Source organism: Pelophylax lessonae (assembly GCF_965119305.1).
Source record: "Pelophylax lessonae genome assembly, chromosome: 1".
NCBI classification, from domain to species: Eukaryota; Metazoa; Chordata; class Amphibia; order Anura; family Ranidae; genus Pelophylax; species Pelophylax lessonae.
The window spans coordinates 97146842-97167730 of NC_138768.1; the positions used below are offsets into that span (position 1 = coordinate 97146842).

The window sequence follows — 20889 nt, forward strand, 5'->3', positions numbered from 1 at the left end:
ATTCAGCTGCCATCAGAAAATCATCTGCATCTTCCTCATGCTCTTGTTTACTCTTCTGGTCTGCCTCATCCCATCTGACCTGGCCTTCTGCTCTGCCTGCAACACCTCTTGAATGTTTATTACCTCTAAAGTGTAGGAGACAAAGCAGATTATATGTTCCTTCTCACTGTGCTGAAAATATAGCTCACTGCTCACATTTCTCTGTCTGCCCATTTCTAACTGCAAAACTATTTTAAGGGTGCCACTGCTGCCTTGTAACATTCTCACGGAATGGCATAGATTAGTAGTGGAAAGAATAAATCTGCATCTCTCTCCGTGTTTTCCAGGAAACACTGTCCTGCTGTTTTCCAGTCTTCACAGCATGGCACTTGCTAGCAATTTGCCCCAGTCTATAGTCTATGAAAACAAAAACAACTAATGTGACTGAATCTACCATTCTCAGCCACTTGCTCCTGCCTCTTAAAAGGAGTAGTAAACCACTGCAAGGTAAAGCAATATTGTGCTAGTCTGCATCCCAGACTAGCACATTATGTTAAACTTACCTTAGAACAAAGCCTTCCAGTGGTGAGCTATCACTGCTGACAAAGCTTCCATCTTCTTCATTCTGGGTTCGCAGACTCAGGCTGTGTGAGTGGCCGGAGCCGCAATAACATCACTTCAGCGTGGGAGCCACAGTCTATGGCACAGGATTCTGAAGGAACATCCCAGGTGGGCAATCCTTCAGAGCACATGTTCCGGCAACATCCCCTACTGCATGTGCAGTAAATATCTCCTAAATGGTGCATGATTACGAGATATTTACAGTCCCTTTAGGTAGGCCTTAATATAGGCTTACCTATAGGTACAAATTATGCATGGGAGTTTACTCTCACTTTAAGCAATGCTAATGTAAGAATTCCATCTATTTCCTCTATAGGAACCCCCACCTAGGAGCTTCACTAACTAGCTGAGCAGGTTCGTTAGCATAGAAATAAGGGAAGCATCGCTTCTAAAACAATGCATGGTCTTAATTCTATATTTATGCTATAAAAAAAAAAAAAATCACAAAAATACCCATAGCAACACACTGGCCACCTATAAAAAAGAGACTAATATTGGTTGAACAGTTAAGGCCACAGCCAGTCAAGGGAGCTACAATTTGGCAGGTGAGAGTAAATAGACTGCTGTTCACCATGAAGTGCTGAATACCATAGAAAATGGTCACTGACCATTTACTATTTACAGTAAATGCTATAGTCAGTTTAAATTCCAAAATAGGCCACGGGCTGCAAGGAAAGAGTGCATAGTTGACATATGGCCTAAAATATATACGTTAGACATGCCTGCGCGAAGGGGTATTATCTGGTTGCCTAGATTGCTCACCTGTAAAAGTACCCCAAGACAGAGCATTCACAGTAAAAAGCATTTGTTCATTGACAAATGCTTTTGCAGACCAGTACATTAAAGCCCATAACAACAGCTAAACAATATATGTAATGGAACAAGGCAAGCCATACCAAAGGCCATATTTTGTTGACAAAGCCATATTAAGGCATCTGGATCCTAACTCTAGCTAAGCAAATCAATCCGTTTTATTGCATCTTGGTAACATAGTGTCACTTGAAATATCACCAGGAGAATGTCTCTAACAATTTTTGCCAAGATATTAATTAGACTACTGAGTGTGAAGAATGTAGTAGAGGGTGGATAAAGAGACCCAATCACTACCTACAAAAACTGCAGGTAAAAGCACAGAAAATTCAAGTATTTCAAATGTTAGCTTGTAGTATTTTTTCTTTCCATAATTATTTTTGTTTACTTACACAATGCATTTGAACTTTCTAGAAAATTTGACTATCCCAGCAAGACAGCAGAAGCCTAGATAGAACTGTCACTTGGGCTGGGTCCGGAGCACGGTCCCCCATTTAGTGATGCCAGCTATAGAGTGTCTCTTGAGCCACTTACTGAAAAAAATAAGAGCTGTCATCACTGGTCTTCTAAAAATGCTAGTTGTCTGCCTGTCATACTGATCTTCTGTCTCCTGTAATTTCTGAGTTAATTGCTGTGAACACACAGGCAGCAGTAAAGTCCAAGCAAAGCTAAAACTTCTTCTTTGCATATTTGCTCAACCCATTTCACTCAAAAACTTTTGCAGCCTGTCAACTAGTAAAACAGCCAGGCCACTAGCATTTCAGCAAGAAAAGGCAACAATGGCAGAGACTTTAAGTGAATCTACTGTATAGCCAAAACATTTTAGTATTGAATACAGAGGGGAAGGATTATAACCCCTGTTGGGTTTTACTTCTATCCGGGGCTTTGTTAGAGGGAGTTACCCTTACTTTCTGTTCTGTGCACAACATTTAACCAGACAAAATGTAAGGAAAAATCTGCAACAGAGAAAAAGATATTTCCTAACATTCCTTTCTAGCATAAAAGGCCATCCCAGGCAAGGGGTAGTGAGGGGAAATCTCTCTAATAAAGCCCCAGACAGCAATACATTATTTCCCACCTCTTCCACATAAATCTCAGACACGTCACCGGCTCACTCACCCTGGACTGACATGTGGAGGGCAGGCAGCTGCGGCGGCTTCCCCCTCAGTGGGTCGGGCTTCCCCTGTGCCTCCTCCTCCTCCTTGGCCAATAGCATGGCTTCTCCTTTCGGCCAATCGGGAAACGGGTCTCAGGACCCGCCTCCTGATTGGCCAGGAGGAGAAACCGTGTGACAATAGTGAATATTCATTCGCTATTGTCACACAACTGGATGGGCTCAGGGTGCAGTGCTCTGCGCCCTGAGCCCATCCTTTTTTGACGCCTATTAGAGCCTCTGGCTCTAATCACGTGCTTCCCAAAAAAAAAAAAAACAACCCATTGGAAACCATGTATCCGGCACCCTGCATGTAGATTAGGGGGTCAGACTCATGGATAGGGGGGGCAGCGCCCCTGCGCCCCCAATGGACGGGCCGTCACTGATAGATATAGATACACTTCAAAGAGACTGTTACTATAGGAAAGGGATGCAACTGCTGTAGATATTAAGTACAAACACTTTTTAATTGTGGCATAGCACGGCCATCCCTGCCTATCTCCAGCTCATTACTATTGGCCAGTGAGAATGTCCATTGTAGTAAAGGGCCAATAGCAATGTGTGTAAATAAAGCATAGCTTCAAACCTTGACAATGCCCATTAGTGTTGGAGGCTTGTCTACCATTCGTCGGTGACAAGTTTGGGTGGGTGATGCAATGATATCATGTTTCACAAGTAAAAGGGAGATAAAAGGTCCACCTGTTGGCTGGATAAAAGATTACATGATATTAACATGTACAATTTTACACTTTTATGAATTTACAAAAATGTCTTTTTTTTTATTAGAATTCTTTTTATCCCACTTCAAATACAGATGAGATGTAAAATGTAAAAAAAAAATCCCTTTAATACGTTAAAATCAGTATTATGTTATCTATGTCTTTATTTACAACCACACTTAAAATATATCGGCATTAGAAAATAAACCTTTTTTACTTTTATTAAAAAAATGCTTTTCAAATTTGTGAGCAACTCAAAATTTCAGCCCACACCTTCACCCACTAACTTTGAGCATAGGATGCCAACAAAGTTGGATTGCCCACCAATGTTACAGTCTATTTAAAAGAAAGAAAAGAGTTATTTTGTAAAACTAAAGAAGGGGGGGGCAACATTCATGTCTGAGATCTGAAGTGTGGCCACCCATAGCGTGACTAATGACAGACAATAGCATTAAAGCAATCCGTGCATATGTAAATAAGTCTGTGTAGACCTATTTGTAAGCAGTTTGATTTTGTGACGTTCAATTGTAGAGATAGATTTTCCTTGTAGTGGGAAGTAAATTCACTACATGAGATATCTAAAAGGCAGAAAGGCATACAATGTGGTGATTTGCATGTCATTTGCATGTCCCGGCCAACATGTGCAGGATTTTCCTTGTTTGGCACGGAGTGGGAATCACTTGCTTGTGAAGTGGCTGGGAACGGGTGAATGGCTTTGTGTCTTCTATAGAATGTAGTTACTGTATACCTACATTGGAGGACATTTTTCCCGTATTTTCCCACCACACTCTATTGAAACGTCCTGTCTGCACAGTCTGGAGTCTTCACTTCACAGTAGACACAACGACTTTAAGGCTTAGACTAGAGGGTATCATAGGAATGAAAATGATAGCTTTTTAATGCTTCACTGCTTCTATGCCTTCATTTCCCTGTGACAGTGTAATAGCTAAAGGAAAACATATTGTATTCCAGTAACTGTATAAAAAACACATGTAATGATAGCATTCAGTATACTAATTCCTTCTTCATTTCATATGCTTTTATTTATTTTGTGCTCCATTTTTTACATGCTGGTCTGGTCGCCCACCCACATGGACAGTGATAGAGGCTGGGACAAACTACACACAACTTTTTATTCACATGATTTAAATATTCTTTAGGATAAACTAATGTTGCAATTGCACACCTAGCAGGGTTATGGTTAGGCCCAGGAAAACAAGCATTTGGATGGAGCACTGATATTGGATGAAAAGGCCTGGTTTACAGTCAGTAAACCAGTTAATCTAACTGGCTTTCATTGGTTCAGTCTCTTTGCAAGTTATTTAAAGGCATTGTAAATTCTACCTGTACTTTATGTTTTTCACCAGCATCAGGTGTGCATTGATCATGTCATTTGATGGTGTCATTTATTGTCCTGTGTGCACATAAATAGTAGAGTAAATCTTCACATTCCAGTGTCAGTAGTTTCAGTTTGTGTTAGAAATATCACGCTTACCCTTAGCAAAGATGGTCAGGCACTATAGCTAGTTTCTGTGTTGTTCACCTATAGCACCCCCTCTCCCATGAGGCAAGCAGGCCTACTGCTACTTGGTTGCCTCCCAGGTCTTATACACGATGCTATATTACCTGGCCACCATGCCGGGGCAGGCGCAAACTGAGCACTGCAAATTGGTATTTGCGGTTGGCAGACAGGCAGCGTGGTCAGTGACAGTCCGGGTTCAGGGCAGGTTGATTTCTGAGCACATATTCGATAGCCAATCTGAGGTCATCAACAAGAGAATTGAAACTAGCAGGCAGAGCCTACAAAGAGGGAATTTGGAGCATGTGTTACAAACACTATTACAAGCATGGGACTGGAGGCTTGGCTGGCTTAAAGGGATTGTAAATGCAGAAGGTTTTTTTCTATGCATTAGGATATAAAAAAAACCTTCTTTGTGCAGCAGCCCCCCTCAGCCCCTCTAATACTTACCTGAGCTTGTGTCTCAGCTGCCCTGGACTCCCTTCCTCATTGGCTAAGACAGCAGTGCATCATGATTGGCTCCCACTGATGTCAATCAAAGTCAGTCAGCCAATCAGGAGAGAGATGGAGCAAGGCCTGGTAGTGGCTCCTTGTCTAAATTGACACTGGGATCTGTGGCTCGGCTTGGGTGCCCCCATAGCAAGCTGCTTGTTTTGGGGGACTAAACAGGAGGGAGGGGCGAGGAGCACAGAAGAGGGACCCAAGAAGAGGAAGTGCAGGGCCACTCTGTGCAAAACCAACTGCACAGAGCAGATAAGTATAACATGTTTGTATTTTTTTTTTTTTTTTTAAAGGAGACTTTACAATCACTTTAAGCCTCAATTCACACTAGACACAGTGCACATTCACAGTGAATTCGCTGCAGATTCGGCACCATATGTAAATTGCAACCTGTCCATGTGAACCGATTGCGGAGTGTATGTTAGGTTAATGACACCCCAGAATCAGTTTGCAAAATGCAGCGAGATCTGCAGAATAGGATCACATGGGTGTAATTCTGATACAGACAAAAAAAGGGTCCTGCACCAGTTTGGTGCAAATGTGATGTGATTTGAGCGATAAAAATCCATGGCTCAAATTGCACCCCGGAGACCCCGCATGTAATTCGCAAAGAAATGTGCTGCGATTCCTGTGAGAGCTTTATGCAGTGTCTCGCACTGCAGCAGTGTGAACCCAGGCTAAATCAGGATTGATCTTTAGCCAGAGACTGGCTACATCAATCACCTTGCAGGTGGATGGGCAGACAGGGAGAATGTATTACAGCCAAAACCAGAATGCTGGAATGAGACCCGTAGCTGTCATGGAACAGGAGTGTTTACATGCTCCTGATAGGAACATGAGGCATGGCACTGCAGGGGTCAATACATCACCTCTGTATGTAGTGTGAGCCCTGATGCTTTTTCTAAAAGCAATATATCGCACAATCCCTGGGTCTCTTAGTCTAGCATTGGTGCAGGTAAGAGCTAAACAGTAATGCGATCTGATAGACAAAAGCAGGCAGAACATTCACAGACACACAGAGAACTCACTTGCAGTTTACAGATAATGGGGGATATTTAATAAAACTAGTGCACACAGATTCTGCACATGTAGCTGTGCATAGTAACCAATCAACTTCTAACTTCAGCTTGTTAAATTAGGCTTTGAGAATAAAACCTAGATGCTGATTGGTTACTATGCACAGCTGATCCAGATTCTGTGTGCACCAGTTTTTGTAAATCTCCCCCCGATCATTATATTAGCACTTTCACATTTGTGACACAACACAGAGGGGGGGGGGGGGGGGGGTTTGATGAGGCAAGTGTATTATTTTACATTTTTCAGTATTAAACCTCATTCGCCATGTAGTTGCCTATCCGTCTATTTTATTGAGGTCTTCTTGTAAAATTATTGTATCCTGTTGTAAAATGATGGCCCTGCTTTGCTTTGCATAATTAGCAAACACTAAGGCTGAGCTATTTATTCCAATCTCTGTCGTTTATGAACAAGTTAAACAGAATTGATTCCAGGAGAGAGCCCTGAGGCACTCCACTCACAACTGCAGACCATTCGGAAAATATGGCATTAATCACCTTATAGACAACTACCGTGTTATTTTCATGTGTCCTCATGAAGTCACTTCTAAGGAAACGAGTTGACTCATGAAGATACTGTATATACTGACACTTAGCATAATTATATTTATATTGCATGTAATGTTAACTATCTCATCACCAACGTATGGTAGTTGTTTTTACAAACATGCATACACATTGTATGGTATTTTTTATTGATTGTACAATAAAATACATTGTTTTGATATGGTTGTGTACTCCTTATCTGGCCAATATAGGCAGATTTTTCCCATTTTTTTTTCCTGGTTTGTATACAAATCATAGATGATGGCAATGAGTGTCTTTTTTATATTATAGACATTAATCCCCACCCTCTGGACACATGCCTGCAACCAGTTTACTATCCAAGTACTTACATTATCATCAATGTCAAAATACCTTAATTTCTAAATTAGGCATCATTGGGGTACTGCACAAAATGTCTTAGCAAAATCTAGATGTACTAAAATGTTTGGATTTGGTCCCTTATGATTCCTTCCAATCGTTTACATACTATTGATGTTAGGCTGACTGGACTGATTAGGAATATATCTCAGCCCTTTTTTCATATTCTTATATTTTACTGAAGCAGTCAAATGCTAGCACATGTTAAAAACATCTATCATTAGTAAAGATTGACTCCACACAGGGAGAGGTACAACATTATGCACTGCTAACAAATTGGGTCAAACAGCATTCCAACACAAGGGGGTCGATCGACATATAAACAGGTAAGGTCCAACAGGTGGTGGCATTAAGCAACACAGTATATAGTTTAAAGGTAAAAGAGGTTAGAAAATGGATAGTTGGATGGCCCACCCCAGCCATGACCCAGGGAAAAGCAAGGACCAAACAAAGTTGATGACATATGCAGCAAAGTTCTGATGAACAAAAGAGGAACCTTATAGAAGTAGTGAGGAAAGGTGGATGAGGGAGAGGTAAGGGGAAAGGGATGGTTCCGGGGTTGGACTTTCCCCAGTCCTTAGAGCACTATCGAACACCTGTGACAAAGAGTCAGCTAAGGCTTCATGAGGGAGGTGTCAAAATCAGGAGGTAAAACCCAAGGTTGCCAAATTTTAGTGTACCATCTCACCTTGTCCTGGAGCATTACCTCAATCTTGGGGTGTATCATTGCCTGTGTGACTCGATTTTTCCTAGTGACCACACAAAGTGCTGGCATCTTCAAGGCTTTAGCTATTTTCTGCTTTCCGGCAGTCATCAGGAATAAAAGGAAATTACATTGGTTCCTGGTCAGCTCTGACGGCTTAAAGTTTAACAGGGCTACTCATGGATCATGTGAATTGGACTTATCAAACAACAAAGACAGGACTGAAAAAAAGTCTTCCCAGTAAGACTGGGCAATAGGACAGGACAGCCATATGCAGATATATGTGCCAAGCTGCACACCCCCAAAAACAGGTGGGTGGGTAGCCCCGGATCCACTTTGGCTATCCATTGTGGAACTAGATATCAGCATGATAAAACTTTATAGGATGTCTCCAGTGCAGCAGGTTTTGGAGAAACCTTGTTTGCCAGATATCCAACCAATCCTCGGGGGAAAGGTCCAGGGCTAAATCTGTAGTCCATTTAGCAACATAGGCTGTGATAGTTGTGCTGTGTACAGTTTAAATATAACTTTCTAAGTCGTGTTGATCAGATGCACAGAAGTGATCGTGTACAGACATCACGCTATGGTCTGTTGTGGACGAAAGTTTGGCAGTGTAAAAATAAATGTTTTATTTGAAGGTACCTAAAAATCTCAGAGGTAAGGAGTTGATATTGCTCCTGGAAGGTCGGTAAATATTTAAAACCTTTAGAAGACACAAGACGATGTAGTCGGGTGAGTCATAGACGTGTCCAATAGTGAAATGTTACAGGGGAGGTCACTGCAGGATAGAAGGCCAGATTGTGAAAGACGGATAATAAGGACCGGTGGGTATGAGATTAAGTTTGCCTTGAGGTTTAGGGAGTGCTGAGTAGGTGGGGGGGAGTGAATGGCCTCGTTGGGTAAGTGTTTGGGTAAGCCAAAGTAAATTATCTAAAGTGTGAGGATCATCATCCGGGGCCTCAAGTCCAACCCAGAAGGGAACTTTCTGAGTAGCATGGTATTTGAGGAGGGGGGCCAGCTGGGCTCCCTGGTAATATTTGGAATGAAAAAAATGCAAAATACCCCCAGTAGTACAGAGAAAAATTTCTGACCAGAACCCTATTAAAATCTATGGTACCAGAACTCGAAAAATCAAAAGCCCCCATTTATAAGACTTATATTCAAGTTATTTGCCATAAAAAGGGTATGGGGGCCAGGTACTGCCTTGGGGGACACGTATCAATGCAGGAAAAACTTTTAAAAAAATATAGTTTTAAATTAGCAGTGATTTTAATGATGTATAAAGTGAAACAATAAAAATGGAAAATTCCTTTAAATATAGTGCCTGGGGGTCCCCTTAGTCTGCCTGTACAGTGCCCCATCTGTACCATGTTTAGAACCTGCTGCAGCAAAACTAATATATATAGAAAGGGGAAAAAAAGACATTTACATTGATTTTCCCTGCAAGCTTTCTTTATTTTGTAATCAACGGCTTGGGGAGGCAGTCTGTACGATGAGGCCACATTTTAGTGCACTCGGAACAAGATTAGAGATTTTTTGCATAAATTCTGGTGTCGTTTGGCAGACTTTGGATGGAAATAAAAACGTTTTGCCCCACAGTGAGCAAGGTTTATGTGAAGAAGCCAAATTATAGTATACTCGGGCCTAAGTTTATGAGGGAACATGACTGCTATTTTGTTGTTTATCAGTGTTATTCCCCTCTCTGTAGGCTCATGTTATTTCTTTCCTCAACCTCAGAACCAACATCAGAATCAAGTAATGTCTGTGCATCCTCAAGAAGCAAGTGGCTGACCCTGTGTTCAAATAATTCAGCTGACTCCTCCATGCATTATGATGGGGCTATGGTAAGAGTAGCTGTGGAGAAGGAGACAGAATAGGCTGCTCTGGAAGCTGCAGTGGACTGTGAACTAGCATCAGCTTGAGTGATAGAGGATGAGGATGGTTTAGTAAGTCAGTCCACCACTTCTCTGCATGCTGTGGCTGGATAGCACGGCCAACAGCAGTAAAAAGTGGCAAATGTGCCCTGCCTGGGGACGGACCACATCCACCTTTGCCTGTGGACAAAAAAGAAAAAACATGAGCTCAATTGAATACTCAACACCACATTCCAAATTGTGAAAGTATGAACAGTAGAAAAAAGGTGGGACTTTAAAGGTGTTGAAACCTTCTCTCAGAATGATTACTCGTACACAAACATAGATTAAAATAATTTTTTTATTACAAAATTTATTAAAAGAATATTATGCCGGGTATATACATCCCATAAAACCAAAGAAGTCTATCTGAACTCATTGTTTGTCTGTGGCTCCTCGGTGTGTGTGTGTGTGGGGGGGGGGGGGGATTCCTGGCTTGTGTAATCCTTGGTATTAGTCCGATTACCATCTTATGCCCATCCTGTGTGTGACCACAGTGGGAGAGATTTTCTGGATCCTCCTGGGATACATTCCCATAGCTTTTAAACTCTTTCTTACCACAGTCCTCTGAGCCCTTGAAGAAGCCGACGAGGCGAAATGTGTCAGTTGTGATAATCTTCCCGATGTGATATCTCAATGTTCATTTTCTTCTGTAATGCTGGTTTTATAACAATATTTTGACAATACTATGTATATACAGAGAGGGAGGAATCCCTATCTTCAGGGGTGTTGGGGTTTGAACAATGAGTTGAGATAGACTTCTTTGTTTTTTTTGGGATGTATATCCCCAACATAATATTCTTTTAATTAATTTTGTAATAAAAAACCCTTTTTAACCTATGTTTGTGTATGGGTAATCATTCTAAGAGGAGGTTTCAACACCTTTAAAGTCTCTGACTGTGGACTCAGACACTGCTGGCCCCCTCATAGTGGCATGGGAACATCTGCCTTTCCTTGTTGGCCTCCCAGACATGATGGGGGTAGAATGGGTTATTACACCAGTTTATTAGATAATAGGAAATGGTTTATTGGATGCACTTTATTTAATGAAATGTGGGGTTTGGTGCACTATAAACTGTATACAATGGAGGACTGTCACTGACACAAATTGAAAACATTTATAAAAACAGGGAACACCAGAGTCGCAGTAAGACAAACTGTGGCTGACAATTTTAAAAAAGGGGGCAGGGGAGCAACAACAATAATAAAAAATAGATGTAGCGACAAAAAAAAATGAAAAAAATGTATGTGGTGCTTGGTGCACTATAAACGGTGTACAATTAGGAACTGCCGCTGACACAAATTGAAATCCAAAATATATATATATATATATATTAATAAAAAAGGGGGAACATGAGCATCACAGTAAGACGAACTGTGGCTGACAATTTAAAAAAAAGGGGGCAGGGGAGAAAAAAAAGGACGCAGCAACAAAATAAAAGTGTATATACAGCTGTTAAACACTGCACTACACTGACACTACACTATACTCGCAATACACTGACACTACACTATACTCACGCTACACTAACACTACACTATGCTCATAATACTTTGACACTACAATAACACTACACTCACACTACCCCAGTGCCATCTTAAGAGCCTTATAGGCCCCTGGGCAATTCAGTGCACTGGGGCCCCCTGTGGAGCAGCGATAGCCCGGCGACCAATGGGAGGGGTGCCTGGAGGAAGAGGGCGACTGTAATGTGTATATAGACTATATACACATTACAGGGAACACTATATACTACAAGAGAGTACAACTACTACCTGGAGGATATACCTTACTATATACATATTACAGGGACCAATATATACTACAAGAGAGTACAACTACCTGAAGTATATACCTTACTATATACATATTACAGGGAACACTATATACTACAAGAGTCTCTTGTAGTATATAGGATTCCCTGTAATATGTATATAGTAAGGTATATACTCCAGGTAGTTGTCTCTTGACTTGTAGTATATATTGGTCCCTGTAATATGTATATAGTAAGGTATATACTCCAGGTAGTAGTTGTACTCTCTTGTAGTATATAGTGTTCCCTGTAATATGTATATAGACTATATACACATTACATGGAACACTATATACTACAAGAGAGTACAACTACCTGGAGGATATACCTTACTATATACATATTACAGGGACCAATATATACTACAAGAGAGTACAACTACCTGGAGTATATATCTTACTATATACATATTACAGGGACCAATATATACTACAAGAGTCTCTTGTAGTATATAGTGTTCCATGTAATATGTATATAGTTAGTAAGGTATATAATATACTCCAGGTAGTTGTCTCTTGTAGTATATATTGGTCCCTGTAATATGTATATAGTAAGGTATATCCTCCAGGTAGTAGTTGTACTCTCTTGTAGTATATAGTGTTCCCTGTAATATGTATATAGACTATATACACATTGCAGGGAACACTATACTACAAGAGAGTACAACTACTTACCTGGAGGATAATATATACCTTACTATATACATATAGGCCAGGGACCAATATATAGTAGGTAGTATATCCTCCAGCCAGGACAGGTAGTAGTTGTCTGACTCTGTCTCTTGTGTCACTGTCACATCGATTAGATCCCATCATACATTGCCATCATCATCACATCATGCCATGAGAATGAGAGTTAAAAAAACTGGCAGACTGTTGCAGCCTTACCTTACCTTACATGGCTGTACATGGGAGGAGGTGGGTGGAGGCGGAGCCAGTCTTCTTCTAGGGTCGACTCGAGATGGACGGAGCCGGAGGAGAGGAGTGAGGAGGAGAGCCGACGAGGAGGAGGATCCTCCTCCGAGTCCTCTGCTGCGGCGGCGGCGCTGTGCATCCTGGGTCTGCTCTGCTGCTCACGTCACTGGTTGCTAGATGTCAATCGGGCTGGCCTTAGCAACCAGTGTGTGCAGTGCAGACCCGAGCCACCCACGGCTGCCGCCGGACTCCGGAGGGGAGGAAGCAATAAGGGGGGGCCCGGGCGGGCCGGCGGACAACGGAATGGGGGGGGGCCCTAGACCACCAGGGAGTGGGACATGCCACCAATCCATCGATCCATGTGGGGCCCCTTGGCAAGTGGGGCCCCTGGGGAACCACCGGGTATGCCCAGTGGAAAAGACGGCCCTGCACTACCTTACACACAAACACTACAATGACACTACACTAACAATACACTGACACTCTCTTCTCACACTAACACTAATTAGCTTGCTGAGCCCTACTCTATCTTGAACTTTACACTGCAAAATATTCCATGGGAAGGAACCTATTATAGTGTGATGTAGGACTATGAGCACTGAGCCATGATTGGGCAAAGTCATTATGTGTCAGGTCACCTGTGGCCAGGTGACAACTGCACCCTGTTGGGTACAGGGGTGCACCACAAGGTAATGAACCCAATAGCTGACTGCTGCGGATGGACAGGAAACGTGAGCCCAAGATTCCCCAGGGCACGGAGTCTAAGGCCCAGCAGGTGTTCACCAGAGCCTCTAATGGTGAGGATGGTCTTCGCTGCAGCTGAACCCAGGTCGCGGTCCCTGGAGTCCCCCAGGTCATGCTCGGTAGGAAGAGAGGGGAAGCAGCCACTCAGGACACAAGGGATAGTGATGGGTCAGCCAAGGTTGGGGCAAACAGGCAGACAAGGGTAACCAAGAGACAGGCCAAAGGTCAGGGTCACAGGCAAACAAGAGTAGTCAGAGACGAGCCAAAGATCGGTACACAGCAAGGTAGACGTAGCACACGGCAGACAGGAACACAAGCTAACAAACAAAGTTGAACAGCAAAGAAGACCTGCAGTGCACTGGTTAATATAGACTTCCTGGAATGGCCTGGGGTGGAGCCATACAGGGAGGAGAGACGATAAAAGGCAGCCAGAAAGAGAGTCAGGCCTCTAATAGAGACATGGAGGAGAAGGTAAGCTGCCGGACACTATTGCATGTCCATGACATTATGACTTTGTCCAATTAGGGCTCTCACAGTGCTCTGTGCACTGAGTGGGAAAAGCCTTGCACCTGACCAGCTGTTAGGTGCATTGCTTCAGCCAATCACGGCCTTTACAATGGCCTGTGCAGCACGCGGTGCATTGTGGGCCACTCGGCGGGAGAACCTTCCACAGAGTGCCCTGCAAATTTCGGTGTTCTACGAACACCTGAATGGGCACTGTTCGTTTAGAGCACAAAAGTAATGACTTCGCTCCTAGGTATTTCCGAGAGTGAGATGGCCATTGGAAAGGAGAGGACTGTTGTAGGACAGTTGTCTGCTGATAAATTGATATTTAGAGCTCTCCATTTGTTTCAATTAACTTCCAGACTGGAAATATGGGCAAAAGAATCTAATAGCGAGGGTAGAAATAAGATGTAACAAATAGTGAGACATCATCTGCAAATATGCAGAGTTTGCATTCAGTGCCTGTAACCGAAATCCCTCTAAAGTTTAGATCAGTGTTTCTCATTCTTTTTTTAAGTCAAAGAACCCTTTATTTTCAATAATTTTTATTGAAATTTTAGGAAGCATAACAACCAGGGTGTCCAAACAGTTACAAAATAACATCGTAAATGCTTATCTTTTATCAATAAAATGAGTGTATACTTTTCTACTTACCATTTGTGGTGATTACTTATGATGCTCAGACACATTGGTTTTTGATACCCTCTTCACCATCCCCTTTATTTTATAGGTGTAGTTAGGGTCTCTTCTTCTTCTGACGTTGGGGCCTCACTATACCTGTCTTTTATCCAGTATGTACAATTTGGGATTGTAGGGATATCTTACCATGTGATTCCAGTCCATCCAGCAACCAATCATTTAACTATATCTACTATATATTTAACAACATCGTAAATAAGGTCAAAGTACCTAGGGTTATACCAAAGAGTGCATGTTCACTAAAACATAGGTCTGCCGTATATTAAGTGGGTACATGCAAGTACAGATCAGCAAGGGAATACTGTCATCATCAAGGGAATGCTGTCATCACACCCAGGGCACCCCAAGGGGAACAAACTGTGCCCCAGGGCGGCGACAGGGGCATAACATTCACATCCATAAACTTATAGTAGAAAGGAGAGGCAGGTAGAAACTATAATGCACCCATCGCCATAAGAAAGGGTAAAGAAGTGTGACCTCAATGCAGCAGTGAGAGGACCGTTTGGAGATAGAGCAAAAGTGATAAATGAGAAAACGGAGTAGGAAGGAGGAGAAAAGGGGGGCTAGGAATGAGAAAGGACCATACGGTGAAAGGAGGGGGGGGGAGGGGGAGAAGAAGGAGAGGACAGTCCAGCAGAGTCTAGAGCATCATATCTCAAAAGTATATCAGCCTAGGACCGTACATTTAGGGTGAGATAACCAGACTTCCCACTTTGCTCGAAAGGAGGAAGTGGAGAGAGTGGTCATTTCCAGCGTCTTTTCCATCAGGCATTGATGTTTGAGCGAGTGGATGACTTCACTGAGGGAAGGAGTCACAGTGGTCTTCCAGTGTTTCCTGATAACAGTTTTGGTCGCTAAGAGCAATTGTAGAATTATAGTTCTATGGCGGGGTCTAAATGCATGGATATCAAGGTGTAGAATAGCTAGTGTCGGGGAGGGAGGGACTTTATCTTGCACCAGCACAGAGATTAGAGTGAATATTTTGTTCCATAGGGATCTCACGGAAATACACGAACACAATGTGTGGTACAGGGTTCCGATCTCTCCACACTGTCTCCAGCACAGGGAGGATCAGGATAGGTAAAATTTGGAGAGCTTGAAGGTGGTAAGTAGTGTTGAGCGAACACGGACTGTATTATTCGTGTTCGTACCGAATAATTGGATTTTTTGTACCCGAACACGGACACGGACACTTTACTGTATGTTCGGGTAAAAATCCGTGTTCGGTCGTTTTATTTCCGGGTTTTGCATGCTTTGGCGCTCTTTTCATGGCGGGCTTTCAACAGCCAATCAACAATCGTTTAACTGGTGTGCCTTAAGCCATCCCAGCCATGCCTGCAAATGTCTCAGTAGCTGTGATTGGCCGTCTGAAGCATGTGACCAAGTCTTTATAAGTTCCAGGCAGCCGCAGCGTCTTCATTCTGCTGCTTAGATCAGGGACAGAGCACACATCAACGTGCTGGCTGCTGATTAGGGAAAGACAGGCAGGAAAAAACCATTTGTGTCCGGATAGAATTGAGGGACAGGTCGGAGTGTTTAGGCAGGGCGAGTTGTAGGCATTTTAGGGATAGAGTCTGCTGAATTATAGGGTCAGTGTCTTCTACAAACTACAATCGATATTGCTGTGTGGGGGGTGGGGTCTGCACTCAATCCTGATCTACGATCTCTTCTCAATCCTGTTAGGGAGAGGCTGCTGCTGAATTTTAGGGTCAGAGTGTTCTACAAACTACAATCGATATTGCTGTGTGGGGTCTGCACTTAGTCCCGATCTACGATCTCTTCTCAATCCTGTTAGGGAGAGGCTGCTGCTGAATTTTAGGGAAACTGTGTTCTACAAACTACAATCGATATTGCTGTGTGGTGTGGGATAGGAGATAGGCAGGTGTCAGTGATCCACATCCATTTTTCTGTGTGTGAGCTGCAGTGAACACAATCTTTTTGGGCTGCAGTGAACACAATCTTTTTGGGGTGCAGTGAACAACGTCCTTTTTGGGGTGCAGTGAACAAAATCTTTTTGGGGTGCAGTGAACAAAATCCTTTTTGGGGTGCAGTGAACAACATCCTTTTTGGGGTGCAGTGAGCACAATCTTTTTGGGGTGCAGTGAACAAAATCCTTTGTGGGGTGCAGTGAACACAATCTTTGTGGGGTGCAGTGAACACAATCGTTTTGGGGTGCAGTGAACAACATCCTTTTTGGGGTGCAGTGAACAAAATCCTTTTTGGGGTGCAGTGAACACAATCTTTTTGGGGTGCAGTGAACAAAATCCTTTGTGGGGTGCAGTGAACACAATCTTTGTGGGGTGCAGTGAACACAATCTTTTTGGGGTGCAGTGAACAAAATCCTTTTTGGGGTGCAGTGAACAACATCCTTTTTGGGGTGCAGTGAACAAAATCCTTTTTGGGGTGCAGTGAACAACATCCTTTTTGGGGTGCAGTGAACAAAATCCTTTTAGGGTGCAGTGAACACAATCTTTGTGGGGTACAGTGAACAGAATCTTTGTGGGGTGCAGTGAACACAATCTTTGGGGGGTACAGTGAACACAATCTTTTTGGGGTGCAGTGAACAAAATCCTTTGTGGGGTGCAGTGAACACAATCTTTGTGGGGTGCAGTGAACACAATCTTTTTGGGGTGCAGTGAACAAAATCCTTTGTGGGGTGCAGTGAACACAATCTTTGTGGGGTGCAGTGAACACAATCTTTGTGGGGTGCAGTGAACACAATCTTTTTGGGGTGCAGTGAACAAAATCCTTTTTGGAGTGCAGTGAACACAATCTTTGTGGGGTGCAGTGAACACAATCTTTTTGGGGTGGAGTGAACAAAATCCTTTTTGGGGTGCAGTGAACAAAATCCTTTTTGGGGTGCAGTGAACACAATCTTTTTGGGGTGCAGTGAACAAAATCCTTTGTGGGGTGCAGTCAACACAATCTTTGTGGGGTGCAGTCAACACAATCTTTTTGGGGTGCAGTGAACAAAATCCTTTTTGGGGTGCAGTGAACAACATCCTTTTTGGGGTGCAGTGAACAAAATCCTTTTTGGGGTGCAGTGAACACAATCTTTTTGGGGTGCAGTGAACAAAATCCTTTGTGGGGTGCAGTGAACACAATCTTTGTGGGGTACAGTGAACAGAATCTTTGTGGGGTGCAGTGAACACAATCTTTGGGGGGTACAGTGAACACAATCTTTTTGGGGTGCAGTGAACAAAATCCTTTGTGGGGTGCAGTAAACACAATCTTTGGGGGGTACAGTGAACACAATCTTTTTGGGGTGCAGTGAACAAAATCCTTTGTGGGGTGCAGTGAACACAATCTTTGTGGGGTGCAGTGAACACAATCTTTTTGGGGTGCAGTGAACAAAATCCTTTTTGGGGTGCAGTGAACAACATCCTTTTTGGGGTGCAGTGAACACAATCTTTTTGGGGTGCAGTGAACAAAATCCTTTGTGGGGTGCAGTGAACACAATCTTTGTGGGGTACAGGGAACAGAATCTTTGTGGGGTGCAGTGAACACAATCTTTGGGGGGTACAGTGAACACAATCTTTTTGGGGTGCAGTGAACAAAATCCTTTGTGGGGTGCAGTGAACACAATCTTTGTGGGGTGCAGTGAACACAATCTTTTTGGGGTGCAGTGAGCAAAATCCTTTTTGGGGTGCAGTGAACAACATCCTTTTTGGGGTGCAGTGAAAACAATCTTTTTGGGGTGCAGTGAACAAAATCCTTTGTGGGGTGCAGTGAACAGAATCTTTGTGGGGTACAGGGAACCGAATCTTTGTGGGGTGCAGTGAACACAATCTTTGGGGGGTACAGTGAACACAATCTTTTTGGGGTGCAGTGAACAAAATCCTTTTAGGGTGCAGTGAACACAATCTTTGTGGGGTGCAGTGAACAAAATCCTTTTTGAGGTGCAGTGAACACAATCTTTGTGGGGTACAGTGAACACAATCTCATACTTCTGAACATTTGAGGGTGCTGCCTGTTCCATACTCCTCCTCCTACTGCTCAACCATCCTTTTAGGGGTACAAACAATAGTAATTAGGGCCTAGTGTGGTGGTGTACGTGTGAGATACATACACTTTCTTTTTGATCATATTTTCTATTCCGCTATTCAATTAAATCCTTTGGGGATCAATTAAATTGCGTGATAGTCTGTGTCGGTACGTGTGAGATCCACCTTTCCAAGTTTTTGGGGTTCATCTCATACTTCTGAAGATTTGAGGGTGCTGCCTGTTCCATACTCCTCCTCCTACTGCTCAACCATCCTTTTAGGGGTACAAACAATAGTAATTGGGGCCTAGTGTGGTGGTGTACGTGTGAAATACATACACTTTCTTTTTGATCATATTTTCTATTCCGCTATTCAATTAAATCCTTTGGGGATCAATTAAATTGCGTGATAGTCTGTGTCGGTACGTGTGAGATCCACCTTTCCAAGTTTTTGGGGTTCATCTCATACTTCTGAAGATTTGAGGGTGCTGCCTGTTCCATACTCCTCCTCCTACTGCTCAACCATCCTTTTAGGGGTACAAACAATAGTAATTGGGGCCTAGTGTGGTGGTGTACGTGTGAGATACATACACTTTCTTTTTGATCATATTTTCTATTCCGCTATTCAATTAAAACCTTTGGGGATCAATTAAATTGCGTGATAGTCTGTGTCGGTACGTGTGAGATCCACCTTTCCAAGTTTTTGGGGTTCATCTCATACTTCTGAAGATTTGAGGGTGCTGCCTGTTCCATACTCCTCCTCCTACTGCTCAACCATCCTTTTAGGGGTACAAACAATAGTAATTGGGGCCTAGTGTGGTGGTGTACGTGTGAGATACATACACTTTCTTTTTGATCATATTTTCTATTCCGCTATTCAATTAAAACCTTTGGGGATCAATTAAATTGCGTGATAGTCTGTGTCGGTAGGTGTGAGATCCACCTTTCCAAGTTTTTGGGGTTCATCTCATACTTCTGAAGATTTGAGGGTGCTGCCTGTTCCATACTCCTCCTCCTACTCCTCAACCATCCTTTTAGGGGTACGAACAATAGTAATTGGGGCCTAGTGTGGTGGTGTACGTGTGAGATACATACACTTTCTTTTTGATCATATTTTCTATTCCGCTATTCAATTAAAACCTTTGGGGATCAATTAAATTGAGTGATAGTCTGTGTCGGTACGTGTGAGATCCACCTTTCCAAGTTTTTGGGGTTCATCTCATACTTCTGAAGATTTGAGGGTGCTGCCTGTTCCATACTCCTCCTCCTACTGCTCAACCATCCTTTTAGGGGTACAAACAATAGTAATTGGGGCCTAGTGTGGTGGTGTACGTGTGAGATACATACACTTTCTATTTGATCATATTTTCTATTCCGCTATTCAATTAAAACCTTTGGGGATCAATTAAATTGCGTGATAGTCTGTGTCGGTACGTGTGAGATCCACCTTTCCACGTTTTTGGGGTTCATCTCATACTTCTGAAGAATTGAGGGTGCTGCCTGTTCCATACTCCTCCTCCTACTCCTCAACCATCCTTTTAGGGGTACAAACAATAGTAATTGGGGCCTAGTGTGGTGGTGTACGTGTGAGATACATACACTTTCTTTTTGATCATATTTTCTATTCCGCTATTCAATTAAAACCTTTGGGGATCAATTAAATTGCGTGATAGTCTGTGTCGGTACGTGTGAGATCCACCTTTCCAAGTTTTTGGTGTTCATCTCATACTTCTGAAGATTTGAGGGTGCTGCCTGTTCCATACTCCTCCTCCTACTCCTCAACCATCCTTTTAGGGGTACAAACAATAGTAATTGGGGCCTAGTGTGGTGGTGTACGTGCGAGATACATACACTTTCTTTTTGATCATATTTCCTATTCCGCTATTCAATAAAAACCTTTGAGGATCAATTGAATTGCGGGATAGTCTGTGTCGGTACGTGTGAGATCCACCTTTCCAAGTTTTTGAGGTTCATCTCATACTTCTGAAGATTTGAGGGTGCTGTCTGTTCCATACTCCTCCTACTCCTCATCCATCCTTTTAGGGGTAGAAACAATAGTAATTGGGGCCTAGTGTGGTTTTGTACGTGCGAGATACATACACTTTTTTGGATCATATTTCCTATTCCGCTATTCAATAAAAACCTTTCTAGGGCAAGATCTTAAATTACAGAAATATGAGGAGACCGTCAAATAAGGGCCGTGGCCTGGGTCGTGGTGCTGCTGGTAGAGCTCCTGTTGCAAGGAGAGGACGTGGTCGATCTGTGCCAGCTACACGCACAAGTGAAACACCTTCCTCAAGTGTGAGTAGGCGACAGAACC

General features: G+C 42.9%; 1 protein-coding gene across 1 annotated transcript in view; it reads right to left on the reverse strand.

Annotated features, from left to right (window-relative positions):
* Positions 1-280: 280 nt before the first annotated feature.
* Positions 281-20889, reverse strand: part of LOC309543462 (uncharacterized protein) — a gene marked incomplete at both ends in the record, with an annotated part of 127753 nt that continues 107144 nt past the window's right edge. Inside the window, one exon of the mRNA XM_082242944.1 lies at positions 281-396. Within this exon, the coding sequence (XP_082099070.1) occupies positions 281-396 (116 nt within the window). The remainder of the gene's footprint in view (positions 397-20889) is intronic.